The sequence below is a fragment of the Urocitellus parryii genome, chromosome 6 (assembly GCF_045843805.1).
Source record: "Urocitellus parryii isolate mUroPar1 chromosome 6, mUroPar1.hap1, whole genome shotgun sequence".
Taxonomy (NCBI): Eukaryota; Metazoa; Chordata; class Mammalia; order Rodentia; family Sciuridae; genus Urocitellus; species Urocitellus parryii.
The window spans coordinates 67,918,139-67,935,992 of record NC_135536.1 but is presented as its reverse complement, the minus strand read 5'-3'; the positions used below and the strand labels follow the sequence as shown (position 1 = coordinate 67,935,992).

The 17,854-nt window shown below is 40.3% G+C and overlaps 1 protein-coding gene across 1 annotated transcript in view; it reads left to right on the top strand.

Moving 5' to 3' along the window:
• Syne2 (spectrin repeat containing nuclear envelope protein 2) overlaps positions 1–17,854 on the top strand; it is a 119,412-nt gene that overhangs the window by 20,156 nt on the left and 81,402 nt on the right. Inside the window, exons 8-20 of the mRNA XM_026385107.2 lie at positions 2,848–3,030; positions 4,035–4,163; positions 4,830–4,951; positions 5,120–5,261; positions 6,040–6,171; positions 7,322–7,474; positions 7,578–7,787; positions 9,147–9,248; positions 10,345–10,464; positions 10,613–10,813; positions 12,597–12,770; positions 13,909–14,040; positions 16,582–16,778. Of these exons, the coding sequence (XP_026240892.2) occupies positions 2,848–3,030; positions 4,035–4,163; positions 4,830–4,951; positions 5,120–5,261; positions 6,040–6,171; positions 7,322–7,474; positions 7,578–7,787; positions 9,147–9,248; positions 10,345–10,464; positions 10,613–10,813; positions 12,597–12,770; positions 13,909–14,040; positions 16,582–16,778 (1,997 nt within the window). The remainder of the gene's footprint in view (positions 1–2,847; positions 3,031–4,034; positions 4,164–4,829; positions 4,952–5,119; positions 5,262–6,039; positions 6,172–7,321; positions 7,475–7,577; positions 7,788–9,146; positions 9,249–10,344; positions 10,465–10,612; positions 10,814–12,596; positions 12,771–13,908; positions 14,041–16,581; positions 16,779–17,854) is intronic.

Genomic DNA, 17,854 nt, shown 5'->3' with positions numbered 1-17,854 from the left:
TCAATGCCAGGTTCGATGGCGCATGCCTGTAATCCCAGCAATTTGGGAGCCTGAAGCAGAAGGATTACAAGTTCAAGGCCAGTCTCAGCAATTTAGCCTTAGCAACTTAGCAAGACTTTGTCTCAAAATTAAAAAAAAAACAACAAAAATATGGGGGGTTGGGGGTGCAATGGTTAAGTGTCCCTGGGTTCAATCCCCAGCACCCCCGCAAAAAAAAAGTGCTCAAAATTTTTATTAATAATTCTAAGTACGTGGAATACTTATTCATCAGAAATGAAACTGAGTGTTCTGATTTCCAAGATTGCAAATACAGCATGAAAGGGCTTTACAGCCATTTGACCAGGAATGCTCCCGGTCTTGCTTGGGAGGAGCAAGGACATGGACTTCCTTGACTTTAGTCACTTTAAACAAAACTTGCCAGCTCAGCCCAAAGGTTGGCTCTCTGTCCCACAAGGGAGGGGCTAGAATGATGACATCGCAGCAGCATAATTGCATGTCACAACAGCAGAGACCTGCTGGCTGCTTCCAGAGCCTCTCTCCCTCTGCACTCAGGAGACCAGCCGCGACTTGATGTCTACCTTGTCGCCTTGTTTATCTGCCAGGGATTAGGACACTCTCTTTTCTCAGAGTACCCCACACCACCAGCCTGGCCACAGGGGGCTCTTCCTGCAGTCACTTGCTATGTGATCGGAATGGCCTGCCCTTCAACCAGGGGCATTCTTCCCTGCTGCTCAAGCCCACAGCCTTACCGCATCCAGATCTGCCTGCAGGGGAGAGGACAGGCAGCTGCTCTGACCTGCTTCTTAGGGCAGCTCAGCACCTCTGACCCCAGTGGTCAGTTCTGAATGGTCAGTTCACTCGGGTACTGACAGAGTCCAGCTGAGCACTATAGCACAGGCCTATAATCCCAATGGCTTGGGAGGCTGAGGCAGGAGGATCACAAGTTCAAAGCCAGCCTCAGCAACTGTCTCTAAATAAAACACAAAATAGGACTAGGGATGTGGTTCAGTAGTTGAGTGCCCCTGGTTCAATTCCCGGTACCAAAAAAAAAAAAAGATAAGTCCAACTAGCACAGGGTAAAGCCATGCTTAAACTGAATCCAAGCCAGTCCAGGTTTTGCTTCTCAATCATTTAAGGCCGTCCCATATCATTTGCCAACTGATTGTCTACTGACTAGGGAGGCTTCATGTCAACTCCTTGATCATCACTGGAATCCTCTCCTCGCCTCTTGTATCTACTTTGAGGATGTGGGGGTTACCCAAAGAAAAGACATGACCACCAGGTGGCAGTAGCGCCCAACAGGCTTTATGTGGGCAGGACTTTGACAGGATTGATTTTTAGAGTCACAGAAGTTCTTGCAGAAGCCTGGGATGAGGCAGATGGGCACTGCAGAGGGGAAGAGGAGAAGGAAATCAGTGAGGGGTGTTGTGTGTCTAGGTCATGTCCCTGAGCCATGTCGTGTCCAGGTCAGAGAGTTCCACAGGGCAGCAGAAGCTTGGGACTTTCTATAGCCCCAGGGTTTGTCTTATCCATGGCTGGCAGATGTCAGGTGTAGTTTTGGGAGTATACAAAGCAGGCAGGCTCTATATGACTGAAGATAGGCTCATAGGGTTATATTTAAAGCCACTACATATATAAAAAAATGGGGTTTGAGCTAATGGTTCTGACTTATTGGAAAGAAATAAATAACATAGGGGCCAATATATAAGGGCCATCTCTGGCTCATTTATATAATAACATGACACCTATGATTTCACATTGAAACATAAAAATACCTTGAAATTGTCTATAAATGCTAAGTTCCCAGAGGGAAAATGGCCAAAGGACAGGATCAAACAAGAAAAATTGTATTTGGTAATTTAAATTTGAAAAGAGCTGTTCAATCTTGATAATTAAAGACATTTGAATTAAACTAGCTATTGTTTTGCTGTTGTAGTACATTAATAACAATTTTATCATCCTGGCAAAACTCTAGCAAAATAGACCCACTAATGTGTAGTAGCTCTAATTGGTTCAGTGTTTTGAAGATCTGTGAGCATATAACATGTCCATCTTCTTTGACCTAATAATGCCATTACTTTAAAATTAACCTGTGCAGATAATCTGAAAGGAGAAAAATAATTATGGCAGCAATAATTACAAAAGTGAAGAACTGGTAACAACTTAAAGTAGTAACAAAGAAGGGAACCATGGAGTAGAACTATTAAAATGGGAATCGTTGAAAAATAAAGAATAAAGAAGGCAGAGGGAAATTAACAAGAGTCAACATTTTTTGCTTACCACTTTTTTAAGCATGGACTATGTACATGATATTAACTCATTAAATCCAAAGGACATGGATTGAGGCCAAATCACATGGATTTAACTCATTAAAATCACCCTATGAGGTAAATTCTGTTATTATCCCCCATTTTACGGATTGCTACAAGCATGTACCTACATCTAAAGCACAGTGCCTCAGCACACACAGGTGCCAAGTGGCAGGGTCAGGGTCCAGGCGGCAGTCAGGCTGGTTCTAGCATCTTGTTCTTAACCACTGTGCTCTACTGTGTACATTGTTCAGAGTTTTCTAAAGTGGTTATGAAATCATTTCTTTTTGATTATGACAGAGAGTGCTATCTGCAATTGGGGTTGTTTTGGTTGCATTCCTACTGAAAAGCATAGGAATTCAGAGGAAGTTTATGTTTGCCCGAGGTGGCTTCCATCCTGTCTTTCTGGGATTTCTTGTATACCTTTAGATAAAGAGAGGAAGCTTCACTTATTGGAAGAATAATACTTTGGGTGCAGTCCCCAGCATGAAAACAAAAAAGACCAACCCTGTGAATAATTCCTGATTTTCTTGCTTAGGCTATGCTGACCGAGATTGAGCACAAGGTTGCCTCTCTCTTGGACACTTGCAAAGATCAGGGCCTGGGAGATAGTGGAGCCACTCAACAGGAGGCCGAAGCACTCTCCCTGAAACTCAAAACTGTGAAGTGCAATTTGGAAAAAGTCCAGATGATGCTGCAGGAGAAATACAGCGAGGATCAGGTAAAATATGGTTTTGTGTAGATATATATCTCCATAGGCCAGAGCCAGCCAGAGGAGAACCCTGGGTGGAAATGATGCACCAACTACAGAGAAACTATACACAGTAAGCAGGAATCTGTGAACTGGAAGCGATGGGGACACTGGCTTTTGTTGCTTTTATTTCATTTTACTGCGGTGCAAGTGTCTTAACTAGGTTGTTGGTGGTGGTTTGGTTTGGGTTGGTTTGATGGGGTGGAGTGTACTTGCTGATAATAAGCTTTCAGGTAAGGCTTCTTCATAAGTGTATATTTTAACACAATTTTGTGACTCCTGTTGACCAGACAATGAAGGCTTTATAGATAAGTTGAAAATTTTACATGAGAAAAACAAATCCTGCTTCCAGGGTACTTTTGTTATTCATTATTAATGTTTCTATATACTCTCACAGTATAGTAGACTACATTAGAGTGCTTTCATGATTTTTAAAAGCATTCTGTTTTTAGAAATGAAATGTTCATATCATGCATAGATCTTACCCTGCAAGATTTGCATCCAAACTTATAAGTGATTCCTGCCTGGGGACTTCACATTCACAGAAATGAGACTAGCTGCAGAGACATAGGCCATCTGGTTGTCCCTTTCATCCTCCTTTTTAAAAAAAATAGATAGTTGAGACATGGGGAAAATCTGAGTTCATAAATGTTGTACCATTTCCCCGTTTGATTGATTGATTGATTGACTGACTTTGTTCTTAAGGAGAAAAGGAATAAATAAATAAATCCTGGCTTTTAGTAATTCATGGGATGAATTAGATTGAGGAAAGAAGATCGTTTCATCAAATGGAGTGATTTTTCACGATGTTAGAAATAAGTGCATTAAAACATAGCATACAATTATATTACCTAACAAAGTACTATCGTTTACTTCCTATAACACTTTTCTATTAGGTAATCCCATTTTTAGAGTTCTTAGATAAAGTGGGTCTTAATTTTTAAACAGTCTGCCATTGTTACATTTTTCTGCAGTACCCTACCATTCTAAGGAAACCTTCAGAACTCCAACAAGTCCTCCAGCCTGTTAACCTTCCTGAATTGGTACCTATTGTAACTGAAAGGCCACAATTTAGCAGACAAAGAGATGTCCCCCTGCAACAGGTAATTTTGGCCACTGGCCATTGTAAGGACAAGAGTAAAACTTTCTAGATGCAATTTCTCTTTGGGCCAAAACTTTGAACTGCCTTTGGAGGGTCTGCATGTGTGACCAAGTGCAGAATGTCAGGTGTGTTTGTGTGTGCAGCAATGCCGATTTTGGGATGTTTACTGGTTTGCTTCCATCTGCTACTATTGGGGACACTCTAACTTTATTCCTTTATTAAGTTGTATCTTATATTGAACTAAGTAGAAACCTGCAGGGTAAACGTACCTCTGTGTCTACAACACTGCTTTGCATATTTCAAAACATGCTGATATGTTTTGGGTGATTTTTTTTCCTATGTGTCTTAATAGTTTAATATTTGATTATTGTGTGAATATTTTGAATGGATTTTTTGAAAAGTTAAGATTAACAACAATAGGGGCTGGGGTTGTGGCTCAGTGGTAGAGCACTTGCCTGGCATGTGTGAGGCACTGGGTTTGATTCTCAGCACCACATGTAAATAAATGAATAAAAAATAAAGATCCATTAACATCTAAAAATTTTTTTAAAAAAGATTAACAAGAATAGGCAATCAAGAAAGAGAAATAGTCAACAATGACTTAAATCCTTAGGTACTAAATAAAAAACTGGATTGACTAGACCTTTTCAATCTTATTCAATTTTAGGTTCTGGAGTTAAAACCAATGGAACAGAAAGATTTACTCAAGTTTATAGAATTTAATGCTAAGAAAACATGGCCGCAGTATTGCCAACAGGATAAAGATACTACTCAGGGATCATCTGTGAGGTGAAATCATTTTAAATAGTTGGACATTGAGTAGATTTTTGGCTGGGAGAACCGTTTTGGTTTTTTTGTTTGTTTGTTTTATAAGCCACTCACAAAACATTATCTAAAGGTAATTCCTAAATTTCTTCATGCTGATTATTCTTTTTACCTTTTTCGCTTCCTTAAAAGCAACAAGGCATCTGGCCCTGAAAATGAAGCTCCAGACTTGATCTCTTCACCTCAGGGTCAAAATGGTGATAAATGGCAATATCTTCATCATGAACTGTCCTCAAAAATAAAGCTACCTCCTCCTCAGCTCGTGGAGCCTCAGGTCAGTCTGCATTCTGCACACACTGCAAGCAGCCCGCTCGTCCTTGGAACCCAGCAAGCCCTCATTAAATAAACACATAGGCTCTGCATCATGTAGCAGTTTCTTTTCAGATAGCAAAGGTGCCATCTGGGTTCTTCACTTGTTCAATACTTTTTCTCAATTCTGGAACTCTGCCTCAGGTGCTCCTCCAGCACCGTGGGTTTCCCTGATCATAGCTCTTCCTAAACTCTCCACCTGTGTGTTTGAATTCCCCCATCAGACAGAAGGTCTGAAAAGAAAGACCTTATCTGCCTGATTCACCCAGGAGCATGGTAGCATAGTACCTGGGCATCAGAGAATCTCAGTTACTATCTGTTGAATGAATAAAGGAATGAATAATATAAGTTAACCTTTAAAAAGCACTTTAAAAATGATATAGTGCTGGCCAGGTATGGTGGTACATGCCTGTAATTCCAGCTACTTGGAAGGTTCAGGCAGGAAGAGTGTACATTCAAGACAGCCCCAGCAATTTAGTGAGACCCTGCCTCAAAATAAAAAATAAAAAGGGCTAGAGATGTAGCTCAGTGGTAGAGCAATCCTGGGTTCAACCCCAAGTACTGCTAAGTAAATAAATAGTAAGTAATTAAATAATCTTACTTATTCTTCCTTATAAATGCCAAGGTACAAAAGCTTACCGAGAAGGGAACTCCAAAGACAGCATCTGAGGCAGTTTTTCTGTTTACAGTAGCATCAGCAGGATCTCCAACTGTCACTAAAAAGGTTTCCCTTTTTCAAATAGGTTACCACCAATATGAGTATTCTACCCAGTGTGAGTGTGTATAACTTTAGATACCCTACAACGGAAGAGCTGAAAATGTACACCACCCAACTCGAAGACCTGCGTCAAGAAGCAAATAATCTTCAGACACAGGTAGAAACTGCCTGTGGCTTATTTTTCTCATTGCACGAATGCAAAAAAAGAGGGAGATAAAATGTCCTCATTTAAATTGGTCATAATTTTCTTCACTGAACAAATAGAACAAATAGAATTCATCTTGTTTGCCAACTCTGATAAATTTTGTGGTGACTACCTAGAGTGCAGTGTACAAAGGATTCTGGGTCTGAGCCCAAGATCAATAGGAAAGAGGATGATGATGGATTAGTTCTGCCTGCCGTGCTGGTCTGGAAGGGCAAGGGAGGAGGGTAGGGCAGAAGAACAGGTATGGTTTCCAAACTTGAGTAGGCTTAATGCCAAATGCTCAGTGTATGCTAGGTATCCATCAGAGAAGGCCGCAGGAAACAGCTCAAGTTGGAGTGATTCTGAGCATGGGCATGCTCCTAACTAATTGTAACTAGTCAGGAATTCAAGGTGACCATGGATGAAGAAAAGAAGGTGGTTCCAACAGCTTCTGCTGAAACAGATCTGTGCTCCCCAAATCACCAGAATGTGATGACACTACCCGTGGACCTCTTTGGAGACGTTACCTCTCAGGATGTCCTTAATTCTTGAAGTCAGCCCATAAATGACACTCCTGACTTCCCCCACTCCACCACCCATCCCTGTCTTTAAGATACCGTACCGCCTTTTCCTCATCAACCCCTTTGAGCTTCTCTGATATGACTTCTTTTCTTTTTCATGGCTGTACTTGACTTCGTTAACCCACTTTCTCCCACATTAAAATGTGTGGGGCATGAAGCAGGGGGAAGAGGGACAGTGTGGTTGGCCTGGGACCACAGCTGCACCTGAATGGTCCTGCTAAGGAAGCCCTTTATCTCATGACTTAACCTTTTCATTCCATTCAATAGTCAAGTAACAACCGAACCTTGAGTTTCTTAAAACTGTCTTTCTCAAAGTTAAAAATTTAATTTTATTTATTTATTCTATGACCTACTTCATCGAAAAGACTAGTTCACTAATTAGTGCGAGTACTGCCTAGTTCAGTTTCTGGAGATCATTTGTTTGAAATGGGTCATTATTTTTAAAAAAGTATCATATCAATTTTAAGTTTTAATGGAAACTAGGAAAAAAATGTAGGTTTAGGAAGACGAGGAATCCTAATGATTACTTTTCCTTGATTTAGGAAAACATGACAGAAGAAACATATAACGATTTGGATAAAAAATTATTTGACCTCTTCCTGAGCCTCAATCGGTGCCTTGGCAGTGTGGAGGAGATGCTCCAGACACCGGGGCTCTTCAGGGAGGATGTCTCTGCCCAGCAGGAGCACTACGAGGTAGGGCCCGTATGGTCAGCCATTCCTGCAGCCCCACTCGTTGGGCCAGCACTGAAGCCTCTTGAGGTCAGAGCTCATTCTGTCTACTTCCTCCGCCTTGCAGAAACTGGCTCTCGAGTTGAAGAAACTTTATTTAGCTCTGTGTGACAAGAAGAATGATCTTTTGAAAGCCATGGCTTGGCCTGGCAGGAACAGCACTCTGCTCCCTGAATGTTTCGGTAGCCTCCAGGTCTGCCTGGAGCACACTCAGGCCAGCGCTGCCTCTAGAAGCAAGTCCCTGAAAGCTGGCCTGGACTACAAGCACAGTTACCAGGTAGGACTCTGAGCTCATGGGTGACTTTGCACAGCATGGACTCCTGTTCCCATGCACCATGTACCTGGTGGCATTTGTTAATAGAAATGGCTAAGGGAGACAGTGAGGCCCTCTAGTCCTCGTGGTTGGAGACCATTTAAAAGTGAGGCCCAGCTGGGCGCAGTGGGGCACACCAACGGCTCAGGAGGCTGAGGCAGGAAGATGGCAAATTCAAAGCCAGCCTCAGCAAAAGTGAGGCACTGAGACCCTGTATCTAAATAAAATAGAAAACTAGAGCTGGGGATGTGGCTCAGTGGTTGAGTGCCCTGAGTTCAATCCCCAGGACCAAAAAAAAAGACCTTTCCAAAATCTTGGGTGTGAATTTATTAGCAAGAGCTACCATGGTGTTTCCTTTCTTATATTACATTTAGCCATTTAATGATCACACAGGGAGCATTTGTATTTAAATTTCTAGGCAATGGGAAGCCATTAAGCTTTTTCAGCAAAAGAAGGACAATCCATGTAGGTTTCAGGTGGATTTGTCTAGCAGTTGTCTGGTGTGAATTGAAGGGGGAGAGCTGAGGCAGGGAAACTAGTTCGGAATGGCTAGTGAAAAAGAAATGAAGCATAACACCACTTATGAAGGAGTGTGGCCCATACAAATCAAACCTGAATCCAATCAAGCTTCTAAAACCTAAGTCAAACTAACAGATGGGCAGAAGAACACGTTAAACAGCACTGTGGGTCATAGTCTGCCAAATCCAGAACCAATGACTTGTTTTTTTTTTTTCATATATACACAAATCCAAGGAACAAAAAAGAAAGGTGCTATGAGAGTCAGCTGGTGTAGAGATACTTAAAGACATACTATTCCATTGTGACATACAGACCTCATTTGGATCCCAATTGAAACAAACCAAAAAAAAAAAAAAAAGCTGTAGGCTGTCAGAAACATGAGCCCCGACTAGGTGGTTAACCATACTAAGGAATTATTTTTTATTTTGGAGGAAGTGTATTTTTAAAGGAGGGAGTTTCGTCACTTAGAGATACCTACTGAAACGTAGTGATGAAATAACTTGATTTCTGGTATTTGCTTCAAAATAACAAGGGGGGAGGTGGTAGGAACATCCAGGAGAACTGGAGGAGGCTATAGAGGAAAGAAGGTCAGCCATGAGCCAATAATTGTTGAAGCTCAGTGATGATAAGGCGGGGATTACTCTATTTTTGTATGTGTTTTAAGTTTCCAGATTTTTTTATTAATTTTCAGAAAATGTATATATAAATTTATACAAATTCTGAAAATTTATAAATATAATAAAAAAAGACAATGAAGGCCTAAGTGAGATTGCTCAGTTTCCTGCACTTATCTTTTTTATACAGAATGAAATAAAGCGACTGTATGATCAACTCATTAAGAATAAGACAGCTTTACAACAGTCCTTGAATGAAATGCGTGGCCAGAGTATTGGTGAACAGCTTCAGGTAATCAATGAAATACTTCAAGTTAACCTAAACCTCGGGCCAGAGAGTCTTGTGCACCAGTTGGTACTTCTGAACCACTACCTTTTGTGAGCAGTAGCCAGGCTTGAGGAGAGCAAGAAGATGAAACTATTGATTTTTGACTTTTAAAAATATCTCCCAAGTAGTCCTTTCTGAAGAACAACTTAACAGTATGAGACCATTTTTACCTATCAGCGTGGCAGAATGTTAAATGTGTCCAGTGTTGGTAAGGGTGATGGAAAACGAGGCCCTTACCCTCTTGGTCAGAACACTAATTAGTTCAGCCTCTGGGAACCATTTGGCTCTATGACAGAATCTTAAATGCTCTTCCATTCACAGCAATTTGACTTCATTAATGAATGGAGCAAATACTAACTGAGAACTTACTATGTTCAGTTATTGTTCTAGGGGCTTATTTGTACTCTTTCTGAGGACACAAAATAAATGCATAAACGTAAATATCATACATATCTGGAGATGGACCTAGCAATACTGTAAATAACCCAAAAGTCCATGAAGAGCTGCCTAATACTACAGCAGGGTGCATCCTTACAATGGCACACTATGTATCTGTTTAAAAGGAGCCAACTGGTGTGATGACCGGTACAATGTCTGCAATATTAGCGATTCAGGAGGCTGAAGCAGGAGGATCACTAGTTCAGGGCCAGCCTCAGCAACTTAGCCTGACCTTATCTCATAATAAAAAATAAAAAAGCACTGGGGATATAGCTCAGTGGTAAGGTGCTCCTGGGTTCATTAAAAAAAAAAAAGAGCCAGATACATGATATGAAGAGATGCTAAAGGGCTGATAAGTGAGGAATAACTATAGGATAGTTCAGTGGGTTTAAGGACGTGCACATGTACCTGCACTGGTGTGTGCTTAGAGTGTGTTAGGAACAAACTGTCAATTGTGTGACCTCCAGGCAGATTGACAAGGAGAACTGGAGGTGAGGAAGAGGTAAATATGATCAATTTTTTTCCCTAATTCCTTTCTGTCCTATTTAATTCTTTTTTAAATAATATGTACTTTTCAGGCTTATTAAAGGGTGTTCCTTTTTTTGTATCATCTTTCCCTTAGAAAGCAGATTTATATACAGCAGAGCTGCAGAATTCTGAGAGCCGAGTGGCCAAACTAAGAGACGAAGGGGAGAGGCTTCGCTTACCCTGTGTTTTACTCCAGGAGGTTTACAAGTTAGAGGTATGTCTGGGCAGAACACATTCACTCAGTGCGATGATTGTTCAGGAGAAGGCTTTGGTCTTCCACCTAGTGAATATTGACCTGCATTTGAACTTTTTTTTTCTGGTTGGATGAAATTGCTTGTGCACACCTGCTCTTTCCTTCTCAGGATGTACTTGACAGTATGTGGGGGATCCTGAGAGCGAGGTACGCTGGGTTCAGTAGCCCGTTCATCACTGAGAGCCAGCAACATGCCCTTCTACAAGGCACAGTGGAACTAGTAAATATTGGAAAGGAAATGCTTGCTCATGGCCACTTAAAACAAGCCAAAAGTAAAGTTGCCTTACAGACTCAAATACAAAATCACAAGGTAAGATACCCAGGTCGGATCCCCTTGTCCTGGACTAAAACCTTAAGGCTCTTCTGACTTTGAATGGAAACGATCCATTTTCTTCGTAGTGAAACATGCAGCATTTATTCTTCTAATAAACGTCTCTTAGGGCTGGGGTCGTGGCTCAGCGGTAGAGCGCTTGTCTCACATGTGCAGGACCCTGGGTTCGATCCTCAGCAAAACGTAAAAAATAAATGAGTGAGATAAAGGTATTGTGTCCAACTATAAAATAAATATTTTTTAAAAACCTATCTCTTAGCCTCTTAGTGTGTAGCAGACATCAGGGGACCCCTAGGAATATATTTGAGTGAAAATAGAAACAGCTCCTTATGTTGATAGAGCATTCAGCTGATTGAGAAGATGGACTTTTATCAATGAGTCTTCAAACGAATTTCCACTAAAAATTAGGAATCGTTCAATGAGAGCATAGGAGAAATGGACCTAAGGGGGTTAGCTTTCTGAGAACTGGAATTACAAGGAAGAGGTACTTTTATATAGAATAATACCATAGTAAATCCTTCCATCTTCCATTCCTATTATTAAACAAAAACCTCTTGATCATCACTGGCTAAAGAGGTGGAGTAATCTAGTCTCCTGATGAGAAATGGATAAGGCATCGTCCCTACCTTGAACAAGCTGACAGTCTAGAGCCTTTGGAAAGGATGCCTTAGTCTAAGAAAAATTGAAAAGTAAATACTGAATGAAGGATGGAAAAGAAGAGGAGAAAATTGGTATCTACAGAGTGCCAGACCCTTTGCTAGATGCTTTTACAAACCCTTCCTTGTATGTGTCCTTTTCAAGGAACAGGAGAAGGGATTTGCCAAATACAGGGGTCCCTCTGAACAACCAGCAGAGGTAGCAGGCTGCAAATGAGAGGAACCTTTTAGATGCTTGAAGTACAAATATGGTCCATTTTGTGGATAGGGATCCCTATCAGCTTCCTTTAGGAAAATCCCTTCACTTAGCCATTTTGGTGAGCAGAAGCCAAAGTTAGAAGGAGTCAGGCTTTAGGAACCTTGTCTGCTAAGCATGTGGGCTGCAAGCATTTGCACTTACTGTCTTCAAATGATTCAGCCACCTTCTCATAATGTTTTACAACTCAAAACAACTGAATGAGGAAGAGCTGCCTGAAATTGAAGTAACAATAATGGAATAGAATATTTTGTGGAAAATATTACTTAAGGATAATATTTCTCATATATATGTATATATGTGTGTGTGTGTGTCTCACAACACATTTTTTTTTTAGTTGTAGATGGACAGAGTACCTTTAATTTATTTTTTATTTTTATACAGTGCTGAGGATCAAACCTAGTCCCCCATACATACCACTGAGTTATACCTCCAGCCCCTAGGATAATATTTCTTTATAATTTGTTCAGTGTCCATTAATTTTTAAGATTAAGAGATCCATTTCAGTTTACTTTTTATCTTTTGATACATTTGACTCTCCCTGATATCCTGGGATTTTGAATTAAAAAACAAAAATAACTGGATAAAAAGTTAAAGTAACTTCCCAGCAGTTCAGGAGCCTGAGGCAGGAGAATCATGAGTTCAAAGCCAGCCTCAGCAAAAATGGGGTGCTAAGCAACTGAGTGAGACCCTGTCTCTAAATAAAATACAAATGAGGGCTGGGGATATGGCTCAGTGGTTGAGTGCCTCTGAATTCAATCCCTGGTACCCACCTCTCCATGGGAAAAAAAAGTTGGCTTATATGATTTTCACAATTTAAAAATGTTTAAAACCTTTTCCTGTATTATAGGTATTTTTCAAGAAGCTTGTTGCCAACATGTTGTTGATCCAAACATACTATGACAAAATGTTTCCTTCCGTGTTACCGAAGAGAGAGAGATTTTGGGCAGAACAAGTAACCGAAGTTAAATCCCTGGAAGGAAAGGCACAGCAGTTTGGCATGAAGCTGCAGAGTTTGTTGCAGGTATTTGACTTACTTGAACTTTACCCTTAGTTGAGAATTCCTGATTCTCAACCACTCTTCAGGTGTCAGAAACAAGTATCCGGTTATTAAGCAAAAGTTAAATGGGAAATAACAGTGAGGAATGTGAACCCAGGTCTAATTCCGAGGCTCCTCCCTAGCTTTTCTTTAGTCCTGTTCCATCATGCACACATCTGGGATGATATGGCATCTCTACCTTTTAGGTTTGTGTATGAATAAACCAACTTGAAAGCACGTTGAGACTGTGAGCCAGATCATTTGAATGACACAGTTAGTGGTTCAGAAACTGTACCCCTGGCCCAGACGTTCTGTTGCCAAATTCATAACCATGCTGTCTCAATTCCAAGGGAAAAATTGAGCATGTATAAAGTTTCTTTTCAGTTTTAAGGTTTCCCTCTCTAGCATATTAAACCATTCACAACCAATGTTAGTTAGCACATAAAGGAAATTTTTAAAAGGGAAAGGAGTATTGAATTTGGTAGTGTAATATAGCATTTTATGGTAACATTTATTTTCTAGTACGCCAAATTGATATTTATACTACTATTTCATCATATTTAGAAGACATTGCATGGGCCCAGTGAATGCCCTAGAAAATCCAGGTAACCCACTACTTGAAGAGAGATGAGAATTAGGTGGTGATTTTTCCGAGAGGTCATTTTTGGTGACAATAACTCAACTCTCTGGTGTGCTGGGACCCTAAGTAGCTCTCTTTTATGGAAACGATATGCATTAGTTTTTTTGTCATTGTGACCAAAACACCTGACAATAACAACTTAAGAGAAGAAAAACATTTATTTGGGGCTCACACTTTCAGAGGTTCAGTCCATGACAGGAAACATTATGGCAGTAGGGCATGGCGGAAGGAAACTGCTTAGCTCATGGCAACTGGAAAACGGAGAGAGAGGAGCCAGCGACAAGATGTAGTTCAAGGTCATACCCAGTGACCAACTACTCACTTGCTTATAATTACCTCCAACTAGTCCATTCAAATTATTCATCAGATGGATTAATCCTCTATGAGGTTACAATGTTCATAATCTAATCATTTTTCCTGAATTGCCTAATACATTCATTCTTTAGGGTGGGTTACATCTCTGATTTTATGTTGATTCTCTAGAAATGGGAAGAATTCGATGAAAATTATGGATCTCTGGAAAAGGATCTGGAAATTCTTGTCTCTACGTTGCCTTCTGTGAGTTTGGTGGAAGAAACAGAGGAGAGATTAGTGGAAAGGATATCATTTTATCAGGTATTTTTGCTTCCTAATTGAAGTTGCCAATGACATGGTCCGTAGCACTTGGTGTCTTGTTTTGATTAAGTTGCTTGCTTTTGAAGCTGAATGGTTTGGATTGAAATGAAATATTGTTTGTCACACAGCCTCCAGGTAGACAAGTGTAGGGATACTGCAGGCTCCATGTGGGCTCCTCCATGTGGCCACCTGTTGGGCTTGGAGTTGAAGACTAATTCAAGTCCTGTTCCATCACTTGTCACTTTTGTGACCTTACTGCCTCCGAAACCTTAGTTTCTTTGTTGAGAACAGAGAAGTAAGCCAGTTCCACCTGTCTCAGGAGGTGAATAGCAATATATTACTAGTTATAGAAACCCGCTGAGAATGGAATAAACATACATTTAGCTTTCTTACTGCAATGAAGCCCTGATGGGATCTAGCCTATAAGACAGACAGAATCTGTTGCCTCTTGCAATATTTTAAAAAAGACTTCAAACTTTTAAGCATTTCTTGTGTCATTTTTGGTCCAGTTATTATTGAAGGGTCTATGTCTCCAACTTTGATGTCATAGAAAAGATAAAACATTAATATGATTTCTGGTGACATTGAGAACAAGACTAAGACAAAAACAAGTTTCAAATTCTTCCATCAGAAGCTTAAAATACTCAGTTTTACCTGTAGAAGATACACAGTCAGAATTTGAGTTGTGCTGCTAGAGAAAATCACCAACGATCAATATGAAAGCTTCAAAAGTCAGCTTTGTGCCTGATGAGACGGGATGGGAAGTGAAAGCGAGATGCATGGCAGTGACCTGCTGATAACACTTTCCAGAGGTCAGGGCACTGTTTATACCCTCCAGCATCCCAGAGAGCCTGGAGTAGATGAATCTGGGTCTTCCCAGGGGGTGAGTGGGTGCTGGCCTGGGGATACAGAGCATGCCATCTCACAGCTGAAAGAACACAGTCGAAAACAGTATTTTAAACCATACCATAGTAAGAAGTAATATTAGCCACCTAATGAGCCTCATTATCTGTTCCCGACCTCCCCCAAAAAGTGACCACATCCCTTAAAATGTGAGTATGGTTCCCTTAAGTTTAAAGTATTTTTTTTTTAAAAAAAAGAAATCATTGTTCTATGTCTTTTAAATAAATTTGCTATACTAAAAGAAGACATCCCATAAAACCCTTCACACAAATAGGCTTTCTGAGGCCAATCTTGGTCCTTATAATCATGGAGAGGTTTATGGGTATCAAGTCTGTCTCCCAGGTATGAAATGGAGGAATGAAACTTCTCCAAGATACTGTAACGGTGAAACGTCTGGCACTTAGGCTTAGAAAACTAGGACGTTTTTTAAAAATTGATGTTGGATTTTTTTTCTAGCCTTTAAGCTCAGGGAGGAGGAGAAAGGATTATAAAAGGAGGAAAGGGAGTTGGAATGAAATATTCAGGTAATTTTTAAAAAAAGGTTTAAGTGAATTGGAAAATCGCAGAAGTTCTATTTTGATAATAATTTGTATTTAAAAGGTTAAACAGCTATCAGGATAAGTGAGATTAGCTGAACCCAGCTTGTGGAAGATAATTGCCTTAAGACAGTTCTCTTCAGGGGGTCATTGTATTTGCAGTTTTGAAGAATTTTTCTTTCTCTTTTCGTGACTTGAGTTGAATGATGTGCTGATTTAATTTATTCTTCTGAAGTTCTCTTTCTCTCTCCTGGATCCTTTTATTCGGAAAACCATAGAAATGATTTTCCCCTGGTATCTGCATCTTTTATGTTTATCGCTTTCCTATGTGGGTCTCAGTCTGCAGTGTCCCAGGGGCCAGGCTGGGGAACAGGAATGAGGAATCCTGGCTGGGTCTACAGTCAGGGTTGTGAGGACCGAGGTGGGAAAGAACTGAAGGGAGCAGACCCTTTTAAAGGAGGCTGTGGCTGCTTGTTTCTAGCCAGGCTTTGCCACAGGACAATGCAGAACTGCAATCCCTACATCTTCTGGTTTTCCCCCGGGGCTCTGGAAATCCAAATTTCTTTATTTTATGTCAATTCTATGTGAAATATCCTGATTTTCAAAATAATCTTGAGATCAATCAAAACCTGACTGAAAAACGAGGCACAGTAGCCTATGCTCATAGTCTCAGCTACTTGGGTGACTGAGGCAGGAGGACCCCTTGAGCCCAGGCCAGCCTTGTTTGAAAGACCTTGTTTGAAAAAGAGAGAGAGAAATCCGTCTGTAAGCCGAATGCAGCCAATAGACTGCCACCTTGTTTTGTTTTTTTTTCTTTTGTTTTTAGTTGGAAGAATTAACTATCAGAACTTAATCGACAAATTTCGTGTTTCTTGTCTACCTGTACTCAGTTACAAAGCTGCTCTATAGAAACACCTTAATCAGGCCCTCTTATGAAAGGGGCCCATTAATCACGTCTGTCCAGCCAGACTGCAGTCCTGAATGTTGCTTAAGTATTCTCATTTCTTCAGTAGCCTGGAACGTAGGTTTTTTGTGTTTGTGAATAGATTGGTAGACTTGATTGTTTTTTTTTTTAAAAATCATTCACTCCATGACTTATTAGCAAATAAAAAGAAACATTGATGGAAAGCATGCCCGGCTCTACCAAACTCTAAATGAAGGCAAACAGCTGGTGGCATCTGTGAGCTGTCCTGAACTGGAGGGACAGATTGCCAAACTGGAAGAGCAGTGGTTGTCCCTGAACAAGAAGATTGACCTTGAACTACACAGACTGCAAACACTTCTCAAGCATCTACTCAGGTATGTTTTTTTCTTTGGAGATGATTGGCTTTAAATTTTGCTGTGAAGAAAGACTTCAGAGGGATTCTGCAGTCAACTAAATTTTGCATGCAGTCTCCCGGTTATGCTGTGCTGTTCTTTTTGACAATCTGAAGCACCTGGATCCACTTCTGGATTAATGGGATCTGATACAGGCCTCTGATATTGGTGTGCTAGACTCAGGAATCAGTTGGCTGGAGAACATTGATATAGATTTATGGAACCTAGGAACTGTGTTATAAAATAGTTCATGTTCCCTTTATCCTATGCTGTTGCAGTTTTTCTATTCTCTTTGTTAAGTTCTAAAATTTAAACAAAATTAAATGATTTGGGCTAAAACAATGATTTAGAAAAGTCTTTTGAGTTCATCAGAGGGTTTGTTTTGCTCAGTTGGGATAACCTTGAAGCGTTCAAGGACGGCAGAAAACAGAATATTGAAGCCTCATTCTCATCCCTGCCTCTCGAGGGCTGTCTAATCTAAACAAGTTTTGGAAGTGACAAGAAAGAGCAGCACTTTGTTTGGATATTTTTATCAAATATCAGAGAAAAAATTTTTGAATCCAGGCAACAGCAGTTTGTTATTATACATCTTGCACAAATGCTTGTTGTATGTTTACTTAAATGCATTTATAGAAGATATTTAATGGATTAAAAAATAATCTCTTTTTTACATAGGAGTATACTTTTGTGTAGCTGTATAAGAAATAAAGAATATTTTATTTTATTTTACTTTATTTTTAGAGTGAGAGAGGGGGGAGAGAGAGAGAGAGAGAGAGAGAGAGAGAGAGAGAGAGAGAGAGAGAATTTTTTAATATTTATTTATTTTTTTTAGTTCTCGGCGGACACAACATCTTTGTTGGTATGTGGTGCTGAGGATCGAACCCGGGCCGCACGCATGCCAGGCGAGCGCGCTACCACTTGAGCCACATCCCCAGCCCCTTATTTTATTTTTATTTATTAAAAGATATTCGCATTTGAGGCATGAAATAATCCATCATATAATCCTTATAATTGTTTTGATTTTCTGAAATATAGGGCTGATCAACACAGGCAAATAC